Source organism: Pectinophora gossypiella, chromosome 10 (genome assembly GCF_024362695.1).
Source record: "Pectinophora gossypiella chromosome 10, ilPecGoss1.1, whole genome shotgun sequence".
Taxonomy (NCBI): Eukaryota; Metazoa; Arthropoda; class Insecta; order Lepidoptera; family Gelechiidae; genus Pectinophora; species Pectinophora gossypiella.
In genome coordinates this window covers 5,681,630-5,700,546 of record NC_065413.1, presented here as the reverse complement: position 1 = coordinate 5,700,546, position 18,917 = coordinate 5,681,630, and the positions used below count along the sequence as shown (strand labels likewise).

General features: G+C 41.3%; 1 protein-coding gene and 1 long non-coding RNA gene across 2 annotated transcripts; one reads left to right on the top strand and one right to left on the bottom strand.

Moving 5' to 3' along the window:
* The first annotated feature begins 4,956 nt into the window (after positions 1 to 4,956).
* Positions 4,957 to 10,514, top strand: LOC126370349 (uncharacterized). The gene is made up of 3 exons (XR_007566865.1): positions 4,957 to 5,761; positions 5,891 to 5,994; positions 6,104 to 10,514. It is a non-coding gene; the product is annotated as an uncharacterized LOC126370349 (long non-coding RNA).
* A 2,961-nt stretch (positions 10,515 to 13,475) lies between these two features.
* LOC126370378 (uncharacterized) lies at positions 13,476 to 18,653 on the bottom strand. The gene has a single exon (XM_050015215.1). The coding sequence runs from the start codon at positions 18,651 to 18,653 to the stop codon at positions 13,476 to 13,478; it is 5,178 nt and encodes a 1,725-aa protein (XP_049871172.1).
* Between the last annotated feature and the right edge of the window lie 264 nt (positions 18,654 to 18,917).

The window sequence follows — 18,917 nt, the reverse complement described above, 5'->3', positions numbered from 1 at the left end:
AAACAATTATACATACATACATGCATTAACTCACAGCATAATAAGGCCAATGATGACGATGATTTCCCACAGGGATTTACAGAGGCTATGGAATTCCATTTGCTTCGATCCTGACATACCTGCTACTTCCTCATTCATCAATGTTATCTTACACGCACGTCAGTTCATAATGCGGTATTAAACCTCTCTAAGGATATTCCCAATTTGGTCAATTTACATCCTTCTAGGTCTTTCTCTGTAAGCTCTATCAACAACGCACAGTTATACTATACCACTTTTGTAATCCTATTATTTTTCATCCGCTCTACGTGTCCAAACCAAATTTACATTCTCTTCTCAATCCTAGTCACTAATTATAATCTTTTACACCATATCTCTCTCTTATAAGCCTGTTTCTTGTTCTATCGTTCAATTCATTTATAAAGAAAGGAAGATTAATGACAAATCCTTTTGATTGTTTCCCTCTTATTTCATAGCCCGACATTTTCACTGTGTATCCTGTGCAAATTCAAACAGAGCAGTATGAATAATTAGTGGTAAAAACAAACTAAGCTCCGCTGAGCAAGAGCACTTTTGAAATTAAGTAAGTTATTATTAATTTTGTGATAATGCTACAGAAACATACATAAACAGCCAGTCCGCTGCTGGGCACACGCCTCCTCAATCAACCAAAGGATGTATGGAGCATTTAGGTTAAGTCAGTTTTGTATTAGGTCAACGATAAAAAAATCAACTAATTAATTTATTACCGAATACCAGGAGTCGAATAAGTACTCGGGCGGTAAGATATGACTAAGACTTGTTAAACGATACAAAGAAGATAAGACGAGAAAATTTGTAACCGAATATTGAGCGAGCATACAGTGTTTCCAATCCAAACCAAAGTTGAGAACGACACCAAACATCGAAACTACAAAAATCAGTTTCGCTCGCCAAAACAAAAGTAAAACTTAGACCAACCCTTTTAGAAGTCAGAAAGTTGGCGACATCAGTAAACAGTGACGTGAGAGAGAATGAACTTCGACAGAAGGTCCCAACTGGATTCCTTAGGGCACATTGTTTGATGTGCTACTGTTTGACTTAGAGATTCGTCGCCGCCAGGCAAACAGTGTAACTAGATGGAATGGCAGTGAGAAATTGTGAGCTTACCGCGGCGGACAACTTGCTCGCTGAAATTTTGAACGAGGGCGGGTACCTACTGTATTTGTGGTGTTTTGTCTTTTTATGAATGAATGAAAACATTCTACACACAAACACAGAACAGGACAGGCTCATTTTTTTATTTTACACACATACATAAGATTGGAGTAGACAAAGGCCACAGAATTTAACTTACTATGATTCTGACACACCACTTTCGTTTCTTCCATCTCATTAAAGATTCATGCATTCTCGTCGGTTTAGAGTAATCTAATCTTGATTTTGTTTAAAACATTCTGGATCTGATCACGGTATGTTTTTTTTTATGTTGGCACAATTTTCGGTCGATATTATCACAATTTCAAAACTATTGACGTACGGGCAAAAATCTCGTTTCCTTGGTATTCCATAGTATATCTTTGTGTGAAATGTTGTTGAGGCTACAAAAATAAACCTACTCGAAGGATCTAACTTCTTGCCTTAAAAACACAAGAAGTCTTCTTTAAATATTTTACTGATCGATGGGGCTGGCATAACAAATTTTGTTAAAAGCCCTTAAGTAAATTAAAGACAAAAAAAAAATATATTTTACTAGAAAATTTCATTCTATGTTATTATAACTTAATAATTACTTACTAAAATGACATACGGGGTGTAAGTGACATCGTAACGAATACTCAGAGGGATGTTTCAACTGAGTTATTATTCTGAGTTAATATGAAGTGGAATTTTCCATCGCACAAGCATAGAATTTAAGATAATTAAAAAAAACTAAAAATAAAAGATTATGCGACGGAAAATTGCACTTAATATAAACTCGAAATCATGGTCGAATCCCCTAAATATTCGTTACGATGTCACTAACACCCGGTATAACTGTGCTGATCCCTTGTTCTGTCTCTATCATTCTCTGAGTAAAATAAATCTCAAATGTATCCATGACTTTGCAAAGCAGGCGATTTAATTTCAATTCTGATAAGTAAGTCATAATTTCCAATACCAAACAAATTCACTTTATTAGAAAGGCTGCCAATCCACAAGGCTTTAATGTTTCAGTAATACTTTCAATTATTTCCTTAGAACCTTCTATTGTTTAAGTTAATTTACAGAGCCTCAGGCTACTTCTCGTTCTCAGCTATAAAATATTTGATAGACGAAAACTTAGATTAAGTTTTGCTTTAAATTGATGAATTAATTTATTCCTGTAGCATTTACTATTTCCCACTGGGGGAATTAGAGACAACACACACACACACACACACACACACACACACACACACACACACACACACACAAACACACACACACACACACACACACACACACACACACACACACGCACGCACGCACGCACGCACGCACGCACGCACGCACGCATGCACGCACGCTCGCACGCTCGCACGCACGCACGCACGCTCGCACGCACGCACGCACGCACGCTCGCACGCACGCACGCACGCACGCTCGTACGCACGCTCGCACGCACGAATTAAGGTGTAGATAATTGAGACACAGACTCCGGGAGACACGATACGTTTATTCAAGAGAACGTAGTGTAAAGAACATCTTAGAGCTACTTACTTATGTTTATATACTGACCTAATGCAATAATAAATTGCTTACATCTAAAATCTTAAACTAGGTTATTGCAACAACATACAATTTCTTAATCTAGTTCTTACATGTAAAGTTGACATCAGCATTGTTATGGAATGCTGATGATGCAGAAGTGGATTCCTTAACTCACGCACGCACGCTCGCACGCACGCACGCACCCACGCACGCACGCACGCACGCTCGCACGCACGCTCGCACGCACGCACACGAACATGTCATGTCATGTTATGGGGACTATCCCAAATTGGGCCAGTGAGACGTATCGCCGTCTATAGTAGTCGATTTAATTCAAATGTATTAGTGAAAACTGTACGTATATCCCATTATGACTAGCAAGTTATACGGTTACGTTTTTATTTTTATAAGTTAGATCTCCTGCGGATTACCGCGAAAACACTAATAGCTGTATAATACTAATAACTAATAAACCGCGAAATAAATAGGCTTACGATCTGGAGGATCCGGGTTCGAATTTAGGTGGGATATATAACTTAAAAAACACTTTATGTTGCCCTGGTTTGGTTATGACATTGCAGGCTGATCACCCGATTGCCCGAAAGTAAGATGATCCGTGCTTCGGAAGACACTGCCCTTGGTCCCGGTTACTACTTACAGATGTAAATACGTAGTCGTTACGCGAGTCATGCCTGTCAGGGTTAATGAGATCAGAAATCTACCCACATCATAGAAGAAAACCGCGAAGATCCTGGGTCTATGGGTCTCGGATTCAATACACATTGAGTGCTGCTCAAAAACCGTAGGAGTTAATGGACCGTGTTGGATTCCGAGAGTAAAATTCTTTTACGGTATTTACCATTTTCGTAGTCACCTTTAAGTCGCACTAAAAACTGTCCACAACGTTTTATGTTCGTTATTAAACGCTGGATGCGGGCAGCAGAGGATCGGTCTTTGTGGCGAGCCTTGGGGAAGTGGAAGATTTCCTGCTGATGGTGATTATGGTAGTATTCATTATCATCACATTGTAGTGAAACTACGACGCCTACATCACCGCGGAGTGATGGAGGACAACTGACCAATTTAAAATCACGAAGTTCTTGTCATGTCTAAGATGGATCCAATCATCGACCCGACCACTTTAAATTTCGTTGTCAATGATACATTTATGCCTCTGGTTTAAAAAAAGCTAAGCAAACACGGCTGTCTAAACTTTGTCGTAGCTTACTGGTGTAACAGAACATAACAAATACCTTATTGCAGACACAAGAAATACACGATATAGAAACAAAGAGAACAATAGGCGGTCTTATTACTAAGTAGCAATCTCTTTCAGGAAACCTTTGGTTAGAGGAGACCCGCGACGTTAATGACCCGCAGTCTAAAAGCAATATTAAATAACGTTCCACTGTTGCCAAAAGAACGCTCCGACATGATACTCGAAACCTCGATAAATATGTTTTGTAAACTTGAACAATTAAATCCCTAGAGGCGTATTTGTCAAAACCATATAATGGCTTATCTCTCTACGCACAAGTCCCATGAGAGTCTTAAAAGGAACATTATACAAATTGCGAAGTTTTCATGACTTCACATTTTAACACGGACCTCCGTGTTGCTCTATGCAATATTAGTTTTGTTTCTCACAGCCCAGTAGATAAATGAGTAATTAAAATATAATATACATGGTATATCGTTGAAGTCACTAAAAGTTGCAAAGAAAAGTGTCGCCGGGAGAGCAATTTGCGTATTTTTTTTTTAATATTTCTACCTAGCACTAACCAACAAAATATCAACTAAATTGAGTATTGTGTTATCATTATTGTTAATATTAATATTTCCGAAGTTAATCGAGATAATGCTTTGTTAACTTATCAGCTGCAAATATATAAAATTTATGACACGAATGAAAATTCAAACCATTCCAACATAATAATATTGGATTGGAAATTGGAATATAGGTAACGATGGAATTTGATAGCGTTTATTGTTAGTTAGTTTTAAGGATTCACGCACGTCATACAATTATAGTAAAATATTTTATTCGGATCGATATATGACTAAAATATTATATAAAATAATAACATAATTCTTATTACCATATTTAATATTTTAATCACCTGTCGACTTGATCAAAATATTGTATAGAATAGAATAGAATAGAATAGAATAGAAATTGTTTATTATAAAAGGACGCCACATACAAAGACAAGACAATAACATCACTTAAAAAAAAAAAAAAAGAAAATCACAAAACAATTACAAAAAGCATAGGAGGATGTTAGTTACAATGATCATAAGGTGGTGGTGGACGTCCTGAGATAAAAGGGCCTCACTCAGCACAAGTCGCGGCGTGAACCACGACGCTGGTATTATGTGGACCCTGTTGGGTGAGGCACGAATGTCGCGTTTCATAAATATGCGTTAATATTCGTAAATAGATTAAATATTACCAAATTACTTAAAATAGAAATTATATGTAAGTACATAATATATATATACACACACATATACACATACATACATACATTATCACAAAAACGTATATATAAATACTTAATGTTAGTATTATAAATAGTAATTAATGCAGGTATAAACTAGAATGCATAGAACATAATAAGTAGGATTATAATATATTATGTAAGTATGTGTATTGTGCAGTCTGTTTGTGTTAATATCTATCGCGCGCGCAGCACCCCGAGTCAGCTCGGTCGGCAAAGTACTTCAATTTCTGCCAGTATAATACTTATGGAAATGATATTTTTCCCATTCGACCGTCGCGCCTCCGAACAGGCACGACGCATTCCAAGGAAAAAGAAACGAAATTATTAAAAATTGTAATAAAATTGCACATTAAATCAAATAATAGTGAATAGTAGTAACACAAAAATACATAATTTAAATAGGAAGCAACAAATTTCGTCAAATGCTGAACACCATCCACAAATATTTATACAAAACGAAAAACGAAAAAGTGCAACGAGTATAAGCCACGAGCCGTCATCGCATTCAAGGTTAAATTTAAAACCCGGAATAAACCTTCCATGAGGTAAGCGTTTTCTTCGTAAAATACCCACAACATTACCTAACTTGTATTGATATAAGTACCTACCTAATTATTTTTTTTTGTTGATTGAGGGACAGTTTAAAGAAGCCTATGTGTGCAATTATTTTCCAGACCATGCAAAAGGAAAGCAATAATTATTATTATGACAATGGTTGCGGTGCCGCATCCAGCCCGCTGGGAGGACTCCGCCGCGCTATCGTGTTGAAACCAATGAGGTAAACAAACTTTATTGGTATTTGATGGGTATTTATTAGTTTAGTTTAGTAGTTGCATATCTAGAAGATAGCATTTGTACCTTGATTTAAAGCTGTGAATTGTTTTCAGACTACGAAACGGCGGCGGCAAATCGTTCCAGCACTTGGATGCGGCGAACCTGAAACTGCCACGAAAAGCGGTGGTGCGGTGACGAGGTACTGCGAGTGAGTAGTACGACGCACGGGTCCTGGCAGCAGTCACGTCGCGGGCCCAAACTAGTTTGTCCGCAAGATATGGCGGTAACTTAAATTTAACTACTCCGAACATCAGCGTTGCAAAATGATACTGTCTGCGATATTTCATTTTTAAGATTTTAGCCTTGTTTATGTAAGGTGTAACGTGTGTGCGGGGAGGAATTTTGAAGCAGAATCTAGCGCAAGCATTCTGTACTCTTTGAACCAGTTTTTCTGAGCGCACCAGCAGCCGAGGCCCATACACAGCGTCCATATAATTTAACTTAGATAAAACTAAAGAGTCGCATAGTTTAATTCGAATGGGAGTGCTTAAATATTCTCGAATTTGGTACATTACTTTTAATCTATAAAAACAGTTGCTAGCAGTGTTCGTAATGTGCTTTTCAAAAAGTAACTCCTCGTCCATTAGCAACCCTAGGTTTCGCGATTCAGACACTCGCTGTACCACCTCGCCTCGAATACTAATGTTCAACCCTTGACGCGTAATACTCTCTATCTGTTGTCTAGAACCCAAGACCATATACTTCGTTTTATTTCCGTTAAGCATTAGGGTGTTCGCTTCTGCCCAAGCTGCTACACGTTCCAAGTCCTCTTCTAGTCGCTTTACTGCCAGACGGGTATCACATGGCTTACACGAAGTATAAACCTGTATATCGTCGGCGTAAACGTGAAATTTGCAATTTTTTATTTCTTTCATCACATCGGCGCTGTAGATGATGAACAGAAGAGGACCCAATATTGACCCTTGAGGAACTCCCCTACTAACGGTTTTAGTGACAGACCTAACTGAGGAACCGTCCTCGTTGCATAGTTCAACAAACTGCGCTCGATGTTCAAAATAGCTGCTAAACCAGTTTATGCTATCCACGCTAAATCCGTAGTAATGTAACTTTGATAGTAGTATTGGCACATTTATACAATCAAAAGCTCTGGAGAAGTCTAGTAATGCTAATAAAGTCCCTTGGCCATCGTCACGCGCAGCCAGTATGTCATCAACAACCTGCAGCAAGGCAGTTGTGGTGCTGTACCCCTTCCTGAAACCTGATTGCACGCCCGGTAGTATGTCATTGTTTTCTAAGAATGTTATAAGCTGTGAGGCAACAGCTTTTTCTAATATTTTGGATATACAGGGTAGGATGCTAATCGGGCGCAAGTCTTTCAGTTCGGTAGCATTTGAAGTTTTTGGTATTGGCCTAACCAATGCTTTCTGCCACATAGCTGGATAAGTATTTGTACGAATGGAGCAATTGATTATATCAGTAATTATAGGCAGGGTTTCAGGCAGGACAAGCAGAAGCATGTCAAGCGAAATACCATCAACTCCGACAGCTTTTGTTTTAATGGTGCGGACTATCTTCATAATATCACTTTCTGAGACCCTGCTTAAAGTAAATGTGTTGGATATACACCGATGACATTCAAAGAAAGTTAACTGTGAGATCTTGATATTTATGTTGCCGGGAACATTTAAAAAATAATTATTTATCTCGTCTGGGTCTTTAAAAACATTTGCCGGAAATTCTGGTCTATTTTTTATTCTAACATTTTTTTTAATATGCTTCCACAGAGTGCGCGAGTCATTCTCTGTGGAGTTGATATAATATTCAAAGTATGACTGCTTTTCCCTATACAATGCCTCACTCACTACCTTTTTTAAATCTTTATAGAAAGTTTTATGACTATCCTGTTTACTAAGTCGTGCTCTAGTATGTGCCTCGTCTCGCTTTTTCATCATTTGCCGTATGTTGTACGTTATCCATGGGTATTGTTCGTACCTAATAGCCTTAGTTTTGAGAGGTGCGTGGACATCGAACAAAGACAAAACCGTATCAACGTATATAGTAACCATATCGTTTACACTGGACAGTGAGCTAATATAGCTCCAATTTAAAGATGACAGGTCCCTATTAAACATTTCTAAATCAATATCTTTTAAATATCTTCGCGTAACTCGAACGGGCGACGGTTTGTATTTGGGAATATTTATTAGACATGTAATGAATGCATGTTTTCCTAGGTCAGGGGCATGGTCAACACCAACAGAGCTCCCCTTTACATCCGTGCAGACTACGTCGATTAGTGTCTCACTGTGGCCTGTGAAATGTGTTGGTTCAGTAACAAGTTGTTCCAAATTAAAACACGCAAGAAAATTATTAAATTTCTTAACACTGCCGTCGCGATCAACGACGTCCAGCATATCAATGTTAAAGTCGCCAAGGAGTGTAGTGTGGTCAGCCCACGAAAACGCAGACATAGACTCGGATAGGGCCTCCAAGAATAGGTCTACTGTCACCCACTGCGGGCGGTACGCGGTGCCTATAACGATTTTTTTGGTGTTAAGTGTAACAGTGAGCCACATCTGTTCAACACACCCAGACGGTGGGTGTGGCAGCACCCGGGCAGAGAGGCCGCGGCGGGTGTAGAAGCCGACGCCGCCACCGCGCTTACGTTTGCCCGGCGGCCGCGGCTCGTGCCGCAGCCGGTAGCCCGGCACGGCGGGGGCGCGCCCCTCATGCCCCTCCTTCAACCACGTCTCGTTAATTGCCATTATATCCACGTTGTGCCGATTCATGGCCACTAAGAATTCGTCCTGCCCCGTTCCCAAAGAGCCTGCGTTAAATAAACCAACCTTTAATTTTCGTGTTAAAATCATTTTAGATATATTATAATAACAATATGCGAAAACTTATAAATAAATCTCATGAAAAGTGCGAAAAGAGTTGATTTTATCAATATATTTGTTGTGCAGTTTACATGTAGTGTTGTTGTGTTGTGTACATTTTGAGTGAATACAATAAACGATATTATACATATACGATATGATAATGACGAATAGATAACAATACTTTTTCCTTCAATCTGCGCGAACGTCCCCACCTGACGACATGAGTCATAACGACGTTGTACAATAAAAACACAGACAGATGACAAGAAAGATCGCGTAACATACACACAAACAAAGAATATTATGCGGTATAATAAATTGATTATAATAGTGGTATTAATAGCAATAATAATAACGCTAGTGTGCTGCTTGGGGTTTATATTAAACTGAGACGAGTACTTTGCTCTCGACAGCCGCGGGAGCGGGACGAACCCGTGCCGGCCCAAAAACACTGTCGAGATCCTTTTCGGACCTGATTCGGTTTACCGGATCCCCTTGGTCTCGACGGGTGAAAATTCTACCGTCACGCGTCCACACAAATCGCCAATTTAAGCCGCTGGCCAATTTTCGAGCTCGGCCAAACAGCGATCGGTTACGCTTTGTGAGGCGCTCGTTAACGTAAAACCGTCGAAACTCGCCGCGCAGTCCCATCCCCTCAGTGGTGACGGTGCGGCGTACGCGCGCGGCACGTAGCAGCTGGTCGCGCGCGGTGCGGCGGGCGAGGCGCACGGCGATGTTGCGCGGGCGAGGGGCGCCCTCACTCCCCGCATGCAGGCCTCCTACTCGCACACAGCTAACTATGTCGCGCTCGTCGACCGCCACACCCAGCTTCACGGCGCACGCTGTTACGAGGTGGACGACGTTTTCACCGCTTTCCTCCGGGATTCCAGAGATCTCGACATCATTCAGTAGCAACTCCTGGTCACGATCATCGAGATCCTGTTTTAATTGGGCGACTGTTGTCTCGAGCATGCTAACGACGCTTCCGTGGTCATCATTTGCGCCGCTGCTTGCACGCCGCTCCATCTCGTCCACCCTCGCCTCAAGTTTGTTGAGGCGCGCGTCGCAGGAGGACACCAGGGCGCGCAGGTCGAGCATCTCCTGCCGGAACGCGCGGAACTCCTCTCGGGTTTGTCTCATTTCCTCTCGGAACTGTCGCAGTTCGACGGACAGGTCAGTTTGCGACTCACGATACTCCGCGGTAACGTCGAGGGCCGTGTTGTTGAGCGGTGCGGTGCCAGCAGCAACACCCAGCTCGATGCTGGCCTGTCTGGTGGCAAATGACTCCGACATCGAGTCATCCAGCACATACGCGGCACTCATTCCTCGCAAAGGCGTGCCGTTTTCGTTGTTCCTTGGCAGCGCAGCCTTGCATTTCGGACATAGCCACGAACTATGTATTTGGGCGTCCCTCGGGATATTTACGCACGCCCTATGGTTTGCCTCTTTGCAATTGGGGCAAATAACACCTTCCATGACAGACATATATTTACAACACGCGTTACACTTTGCAGGCATTGTGATTTACCGATCGATGTTCTGTTAGGTATTAAGTTCCTTAGGTTGTATTTTTGTGTATTTGTATTATAAAATTTGGCCGAGAAGTTTTATGTTATTATAATTATTATAAATATGTATAACTGGTCAATCGGCTTTTATTTATTACACAAATCACTCAACACCAATGTGTAATGTGGGTACTTTTCACTTCACCGCTTGAGGGATATTTTTATTTTAGTTATATCTCAATAATGCTCGCACTTTACCGGTAGCCTACAATGTATGTTGCACAATATAATCCGTTTTATAGTTTTTAATAAGTATTTCACTCTTGTAACCGACTTATGTATTTTTAATCGACGCAGTGAGTTGGCGTTCCGTATGTCAACACAACGTTCGTGACGTCACACCGTTGTACTATGTGATTAATGTTTTTCTTACATGTTAATATTTGAAGTGTGACTGTGAAGTTGCTCTCTGGTAACTTGTGATTTTGTCCATGGAATAACGGGCGTGACTTTTTTGAAACACCTGGTTGATAATGCCTGAAAGGATATTTTTGGCTTTTACTATACAAGGAAATTATGTTCAAACATGTCTTTTTTTCTTAAATCTGTACCTACTATATATGAAGGTCTATGCACCGATGAAGACTATGCGGTGAGCCAGCTACGTCTTACAGTGGATACATTTTTCAACTAATGTGACCATGACTCGTATTAATTTACAACAGTATTGTTTTCGTGCATGAGCAATTTCCAATGTCACTTCTTATCATCCATCATCATGTTATAAAAAATCCTTTAGATTGTAAGAAGCATAATTCCAAAAAGGCAAGTTAGCAGAAAGGAGATTTCTCGCAAAGGGGATTTACATAACATTATATTAGTATTCATCGTGGCCTAATTTGAGACACAAAACGAAAAATTTGATAACGGAGCTGCGCTTAAGTAACTTTTATTTTAGAATATGCTCTATTAAAAGAATAAATAGGAATAAATTAGCAACAAAATATTGATTTCTGAAGTACTTAATGCGGAAAATATTGCAAAAATACAAAATAGTTCATAATCTCCTAAATCGTAATTGTAATCGTTGAACACACGTAGCCAAGAACCCATTTATTTAATTTATCGTTCTAAAAGTGACACCATCTTGTAGGTACAGATGCATCTGAATGTGGTGTATTTTGTACCAGCGCTCTAGATCTCAGAGACATTGCTTACTAGTGGTAAGAGTAGGTCATAGTTATGTGTTACGATATTAAATTTACTATTATACCTATACTTTATAGCACTTAACAACTAGTTAAATCACAAACATGAAATGGACCTTTACAAGGGAGGACTCCTCCAAGGTCAAGGTTTTCAAGGAAGGGAGAGATTTATCAGAGATTTTCATAAGGTATGGCTTGACATATTTGCATCTTTGATATTTTTTTACAATTATTTGTGGTACTTAAACGTGAAATTAAAAAATGCTAATACACAGTCTTGTAATTAACAGCGAATTAAAACTGGTGAGAAACCTGTGTCTTAAATGGTTCCCATTTATTAAGTTTAGTGAAGTAGCAAAATTCGCTACACAGACCAATCTACTTTGTCAATATACAAAAAGTAATTATGAGGAACTTTTACGACTTTGTCACCCTATTCTCCGTCTGTGGTTCATATGAATAAATGCAGCATCTTTCTTGGTAAGGCTAAAATGTAAACGTTCAGCTTACTTGTTCTTTAGTTTCAAAGTTCCGAAACACCAAAGGCGTTGTTTGCGTATAACTTCAGCGAGCCTTCTATGGAATTAACTTTTATTATATTTAATATTTTGGATAGAAAACATTATTTTTTGTAGTCCATCAACTATGATAACTTTAGCCTTTACTATGAATTATTTTATTTTATTTTATTAGGGATAAAAAACAGTTATACAATGGGTAATACTTAAGATAATATTAGCCTAAGTTATAACTAAATGTATAACCAACTGGTATATCCACATATTAATATAATAGAAGTGGTAAATAGTGAGTCTACTACAGTGAGTTTGGACGGAAGCATGTACTCGTACACCATAACAACCAAAAAATAACAATATTATGAGCTTGAAAGTTTATAAAACTGGATGTTAGATACACTTACGCACAGAAACCAATGAATGGGCTTAATGAAACTATGCACTAATATACATAGTATAAATTCCTGAGTATTTTATGTGTTACTCAGTAATGATAATAATAATAATAAAAAAAAAAACTAAACAACAAAAAATAATAAACAAGGATGTGGCGGGACGAGAAATTTAAAACGCGTGATGGTCTCGCCAACGTCTGGGGACCAAGCGTTTCTTAATGAACACGCCTGGTTTCGGAATCTAAAGGTTCGAGAGGTCGAGATTCGGTTCCTGGCGTATATAGAATATGAGTCCTACCTGGGGTGCCACAGCAAACTGCTCCGGGGTGATGGAATTCCTCTTCAGCCGGCCGGCGCACGTATCGAGCTGAGGCTTCGAATTGATGGTGAACTCCAATGCAGGATCAATTTTTATCACCAATTGTTCATATAACACGTAGAATATGCTAGTTTATTAGCTTACAAGCGGATTTACGGATTAAATTAGGACAAAACGATTTATTTATAAGAGAGCGCGCACACGCGTGTCCATAGTTTTTTCTTCACTGCCAGGGGCGCGGGGGGGTGGCTCCCGGTTGTCATTAGTAGGACTCATAGTGCGCTAGATGGCGCTACACGTTTAGAAACGAATCTCGACATTCAATTTCGCGGAAAAATATAAAATGAAATTATGAATACGATACATCACCGCCCACCAAAATACGGCTAGTATTTTCGAATTTATTTACAAAATAATACGAACAGTCTGTGCTAATTTGTCGAAGCGAATTTAAAGAAACTTACTTACTAATGAACTTGTTTTGTAAACGTATGGGGAATTAATCGGATTGCGTAGGTAACGGACAAAGCTTAGTTAAAGGCCTTGTCAGGAAAACACCGTTTGCTAATCTAACAGTAGCAATGCGCACGACCCCATCAGGGCTTGAATGTAGCTCATGAACGCGTGCTAACGGTCAGTGCAAAGGCGTAGTCGAGTCTGTCTTAAGTATTACCACGGAGCCTACGGATAATGGTTTTTCCGATGATGTCCATTTTGCGCGTTGCATTAAAGAATTGAGGTATTCATTCCTCCAACGGACCCAGAAGTCACGTTGAAAACGCTGTATTAACTGCCATCGCCCGAGACGATTTAGGTTAAGATTCGAATAGTCCTCATCAGGAACGGTCGTCATTGGTTCTAACGTAAGAAAATGACCGGGTGTTAGCACGGTAAGATCGTTGGGATCTGAACTAACCGGGTATAATGGCCTCGAGTTAAGCATAGCTTCGATTTGGACAAATAATGTTGTTAATTCCTCGAAATTAAGGGTTTGTGTACCGACGATGCGGTAAAGGTGAGTTTTCACAGCCTTGATCTGGATTTCCCATACTCCCCCGAAGTGAGGACTCGACGGCGGATTAAAACGGAATTCGATGCCCTCACTTCGAGCGGCTGAGTTCATCAATGAATTTAGGTGGTTACTCGCGCCTACGTAATTCGTACCACAGTCCGAGTGAATAATGCTGACTCTACCACGACGGCCTACGAATCTGCGCAGTGCGGCAAGAAATGCGTCTGTCGAGAGGTCGGAAACGACTTCGAGGTGTACTGCTTTTGTGCTGAAGCACACGAATAGGCAAAGGTAAGCTTTTCCGATTTTCGCACCACGATGATTTCCTAGTTTTATGCGGAATGGACCGCCGTAGTCAGTACCGATTATTGAGAATGGTTTCGCTTGATTAACACGTACAAAAGGTAAGTCACTCATATACGGTTCAAGAGGAGTGGGCTTCATACGATAGCATTTCAAGCACTTAGATAAACAATGCCGTATGGCACGTTTGGGTGAAAGAAGCCAAAATTGCTGAGTCAGCAAATACAACAAAGTGTTCACTCCGGGATGACCATTCTCGGCATGGATCTCTTCAATGATCATGTAGGTAAAACGTGAGGACCGAGGCAGCAAGGCAGGATGCTTGTGCTCGAACTCCAAGCCGGAACGTGAAAGCCGACCGCCCACCCTGAGAACACCATGATCATCCAAGAAAGGGCTGAGTTTCCTGAACTGCTTAGAAAGAAGTTTTTGTTCTTTTAACTGAGCAATTTCTTTTTCAAAATGCTGAGCTTGAACGTGACGAACGATAACTAGAAGCGCATGATGAAGCTCAACTCTACTGAAAGGACATGACGACAAAGATTGAACGCTATCTTTGCGTCTCGAGTAATGAACGAATCGAATTAAATAGCACAGAATACGCTGAACCTTCCGAATTGAAGAGTATCTCTCAAGAAGCTGATCGATGAAATGACGAATGTCATCGTTAACGAGCAAAGTCTGACCTTTCTCTTCCTGTAAGATTTTGTTGTTTTGGGTCTCATCATGACCAGCGCTAGGCCATCTATCTGAGCTATCAACAAGCCAGGGAGGACCCGCCCACCATAACGAGTTGTGAACGAGCTCGGTTGGCATTTGACCACGAGAGGCGACATCTGCCGGATTGTCGCTAGAAGGTACATGATGCCAGTTTGCTCCGGGTATGGACTCCTGAATATGGCTGACTCGGTTGGCAACGAAGGTTTTCCATCTACAGGAAGGAGATCGAATCCAAGCTAAAGCCACAGTAGAATCAGACCACGCGTAAGTATCGGTGATCGGCAGCAACGGTAAGTACAATTCTTTGATTATTTTCAGGAGATCGGCGAGAAGGACTGAGGCACACAACTCCAGACGCGGCAGAGAGACCTTTTTCGTGGGAGCGACGCGAGACTTTGCAGCAACGAGATACACCTGAATATTTCCGTCAGGGTCACAGCAGCGCAAATATATTACAGCACCGTATCCGGATTCAGAGCTGTCTGCAAATCCATGAAGCTGACAGGACACTGGCGTCGGTGAAGCAAGACAGCGTGGAATTCTCAGGGATTTGACAGTAGGCAACTGCTCGAGCATGAGTTCCCACTGTTGAACGATTTCAGAAGGAGGTTCATCATCCCATGACACGTTGAGTATCCAGAGCTTCTGTACTAAGATTTTAGATGACAGCGTTATCGGAGACAAGAAGCCCAATGGATCGAAAATACGAGCCAACTCACTGAGGATTGTGCGGCGGGTACACCTTCGTATTTGCGGTTTAACTTCGAAAGAAAAGGTGTCACTTTGAGGATCCCAAATTAATCCAAGAACCTTTAAAGTGTGAGACTTTTCAACATCCATCGACACTTGGTTAGTAAGGCAATGCTCGGGAGGTAAGTCGGCAAGCAGCTCAGGACAGTTACTTGCCCACTTTCGCAGTTCCATTTGGCCTCGGCCCAAGAGGTCAATGATTTCAGATTTAGCTTGTAAAGCCTGCTGAAAGTCAGGAAAGCCGGTAACAATGTCGTCGATATACATGTCGGATTGAACGATGGAATGTGCAAGATGGAGATCACTTTCATCCTCAGAGAGTTGCTTGACAGCACGACACGCAAGGAAGGGAGCTGAAGAAACACCGTAAGTGACGGTGTTCAAGCGGTATTCTTGAACTGGTTGCGTAGAGTTGGAGCGCCAGAAGATGCGCTGAAAATCTCGATCCTCTTCCTGAACTAAAATTTGTCGATACATTTGACGCACGTCGGATGTGAAGACTACAGGGTGAATACGAAACCGGATAAGAATTTCCAAAATGTTCGTTTGCAATTTTGGACCGATGAGTAAAGTTTCGTTTAACGATTTGCCTGTCATGTCTTTAGCGGAGGCATCAAACACGACGCGTAACTTCGTAGTGGCACTGTCAGGGCGGAGGACACAATGATGAGGTATATAATACCTCCCTTTGGTCAAGTCTACGGGCGATACGACATTCATGTGACCACTTTGGAGATAGTCATTCATGAATTCCGAGTATTGTTCTTTTAGAACCGGATTACTGTTGAGTTTACGTTCGAGCGCATGAAAACGACGAAGTGCAATATCACGTGATCCTGGAAAGGTGAGATTTTCTTTACCCTCTTTGAAAGGTAAAGCAACGGTATACCTGCCGGATGTGTCACGTGAATGCTGGTTCGAAAAGATATCTTCACACTTCTGCTCATCAGGTGAGAGATGTGAAGATTGCGGTATAGAGTCTAACTCCCATAGCCGCTTCACCTCATTGTAGAGTTGTTCATTCGTAATAAGAAAAGAATTAATCTCAGTTTCGGTATCCTTCCCGCAGCTAGCATTGCCGAGGAGAATCCAGCCGAAGACCGTGTTCAACGCAGAGGGCTGAGTAGAGCTTCCACCAACCTTTCCAGGAAGTAGAAGAGACGAGAAGACTTCAGCACCTAGGAGTACGTCGATCGGACCGGGCCTACAACAATTAGGATCCGCGAGAGGTAAGTCGCGCAAATGCTGCCATGATGTCGCGTTCAATCGCACGTTAGGTACGTATCCGCATATATTAGGTATAGTTAATGCATCGAGATTGAACACAACCTTATCATTTAATCCGATTTTCAGCTTGACCACTCCAGACACGGAAGCCGAAGATTTGCCTAAGCCACTGATGGTTCGAGCCGAGGGAATGCAGTCAAGCCCCAAGCAATGAGCAGCGCGCTCGGTGATGAAGTGAGCCTGACTACCACAGTCGATTAAAGCTCGAAGGAAATGAAACTGGCCCGACGAATCCATGACACTGATTACAGCAGTTGAAAGGAGAACCACGGAACTGTCGCCAATACTCGTAAGCACACGGACCTGCGGAGAGTGACACGAAGCCTCTTGAGGGGTAGATACATCTTCAGCGGGATGACTGTCATCATTATGAAGAAGCGTGTGGTGTTTTTGGCGGCATTTCTGACACCTGAAAAGAGAATTGCAATCCCTGACGCCATGCGAACTCTTTAGGCAGTTGAAGCACCAATGATGATCCTTGGCGTAGTCGGCGCGAGCTTGTAACGGGAGGTTAGTGAAAGTAACACAACGTGCAATGGAATGATCCGAATTACAATATGAACACTTCACACTAACAGCGGATTGAGAAGCCGGTACGCTTGAAGGCGAAGAAACGGGCGTGGAGCTCTTGACCTGCGGCTTGGGTTGCTTGACAACCGGCTTTTCAGATTCTTTGTCAGTTTTAGACAAGAACACCGAAGTGGTAGCCTTGTGTCCTTGATTGGATTTCTTCGAGTCTAAAGTGCGGGGATTGTTGCTGCTACTACGAGCTTGAGAAGAGAAATGAGTGTCACGAACAAGGGCTTCGCATTTTGAATATAGAAAATCCTTCAACGTAGCATAACACGGTAATTCCGTTGTCGGATGAGCCTGTTCGAACTCACAGCGGGTTTTGGAATCGAGCTTAGAAAGCAACAAGTAACATAGAACAAAGTCCCATTGAGCCGTCGGCAAACCAAGTCCTTTTAATATTGTAAGATTCTCATTAAAAGTATCGAGAACACGGCGGAACTCGAGTGGTGTGTTCGCCTTAATATTGACGGCTTGCATCTCTTTCCAACACGTGAATGCTAGTTCGCGCTTATCACGATAACGCGCGACCAATGTGCGGTAGGCCTCTTCATAGTAAATACCTTGAGCGGGAAAAGTACGGATGAGTCCCAAGGCATCGCCGGATAATGTTGAGACGAGATACTGCATCTTCTCTGTATTGGAAAGAGATCCATTTTCGTGTATCAATGCATTGAATATGTCGTAATATTCGGGCCATGATTTAATGTTACCCGAAAATTTCGGTATTTCGATCTTAGGTAATTTCACAGTAGGCGCAGAAGCAGGTCGGTTAGGAGCTGTGGATTGGCTCTCGGATTTACGAGTTAACTGCGAATAAACAGCTACAATGTCAAAATACATCGAGTCGAACTGTTCACGATAACTATCTTCATCTTCTTCGCACTTCTCGTCCAGCAAGGTAAGTATATCGCCATGGGCGTCTTCAAAACTTTCTATTAGCTTAGAAACCGACGAGTAGTGCGCGAGAAACAACTCTGTATCATCAGGCAGAGAGGTGGATTTCGCTTGCAGAGCAACATCGAGTATCTTTTTCATACGATTATAGGCTAAAGTACGTTTCCGACGGAGTGATGGTAAGTCGTGTATGGTAGGAGACTCCTCCTGAACTGATTTAGTCATTACTTTAGGTTTAGGTATGCTAGTACGCTTAACTCGATAAGTAGCCATACTGAAACACCTATAAATCGAGCACAGACAAACGTTTATGTAAGTACAAACGCGCGCGAATACTGAAGAAACTCAAATGCACTGATAAACTGATAACGAGTTTACGATTATGAATAATACCTACACGAGAACGAGAACCTATCTAAACAAAAGGTAAGTTTACAAGAGAAGTCGGTATTAACGAGTTGAAGTCTGAGTAACACAAGTGGTGTCTCTAAAATAAACAATTGATACGAAATGAGAACATACCTATGAAACCTAACC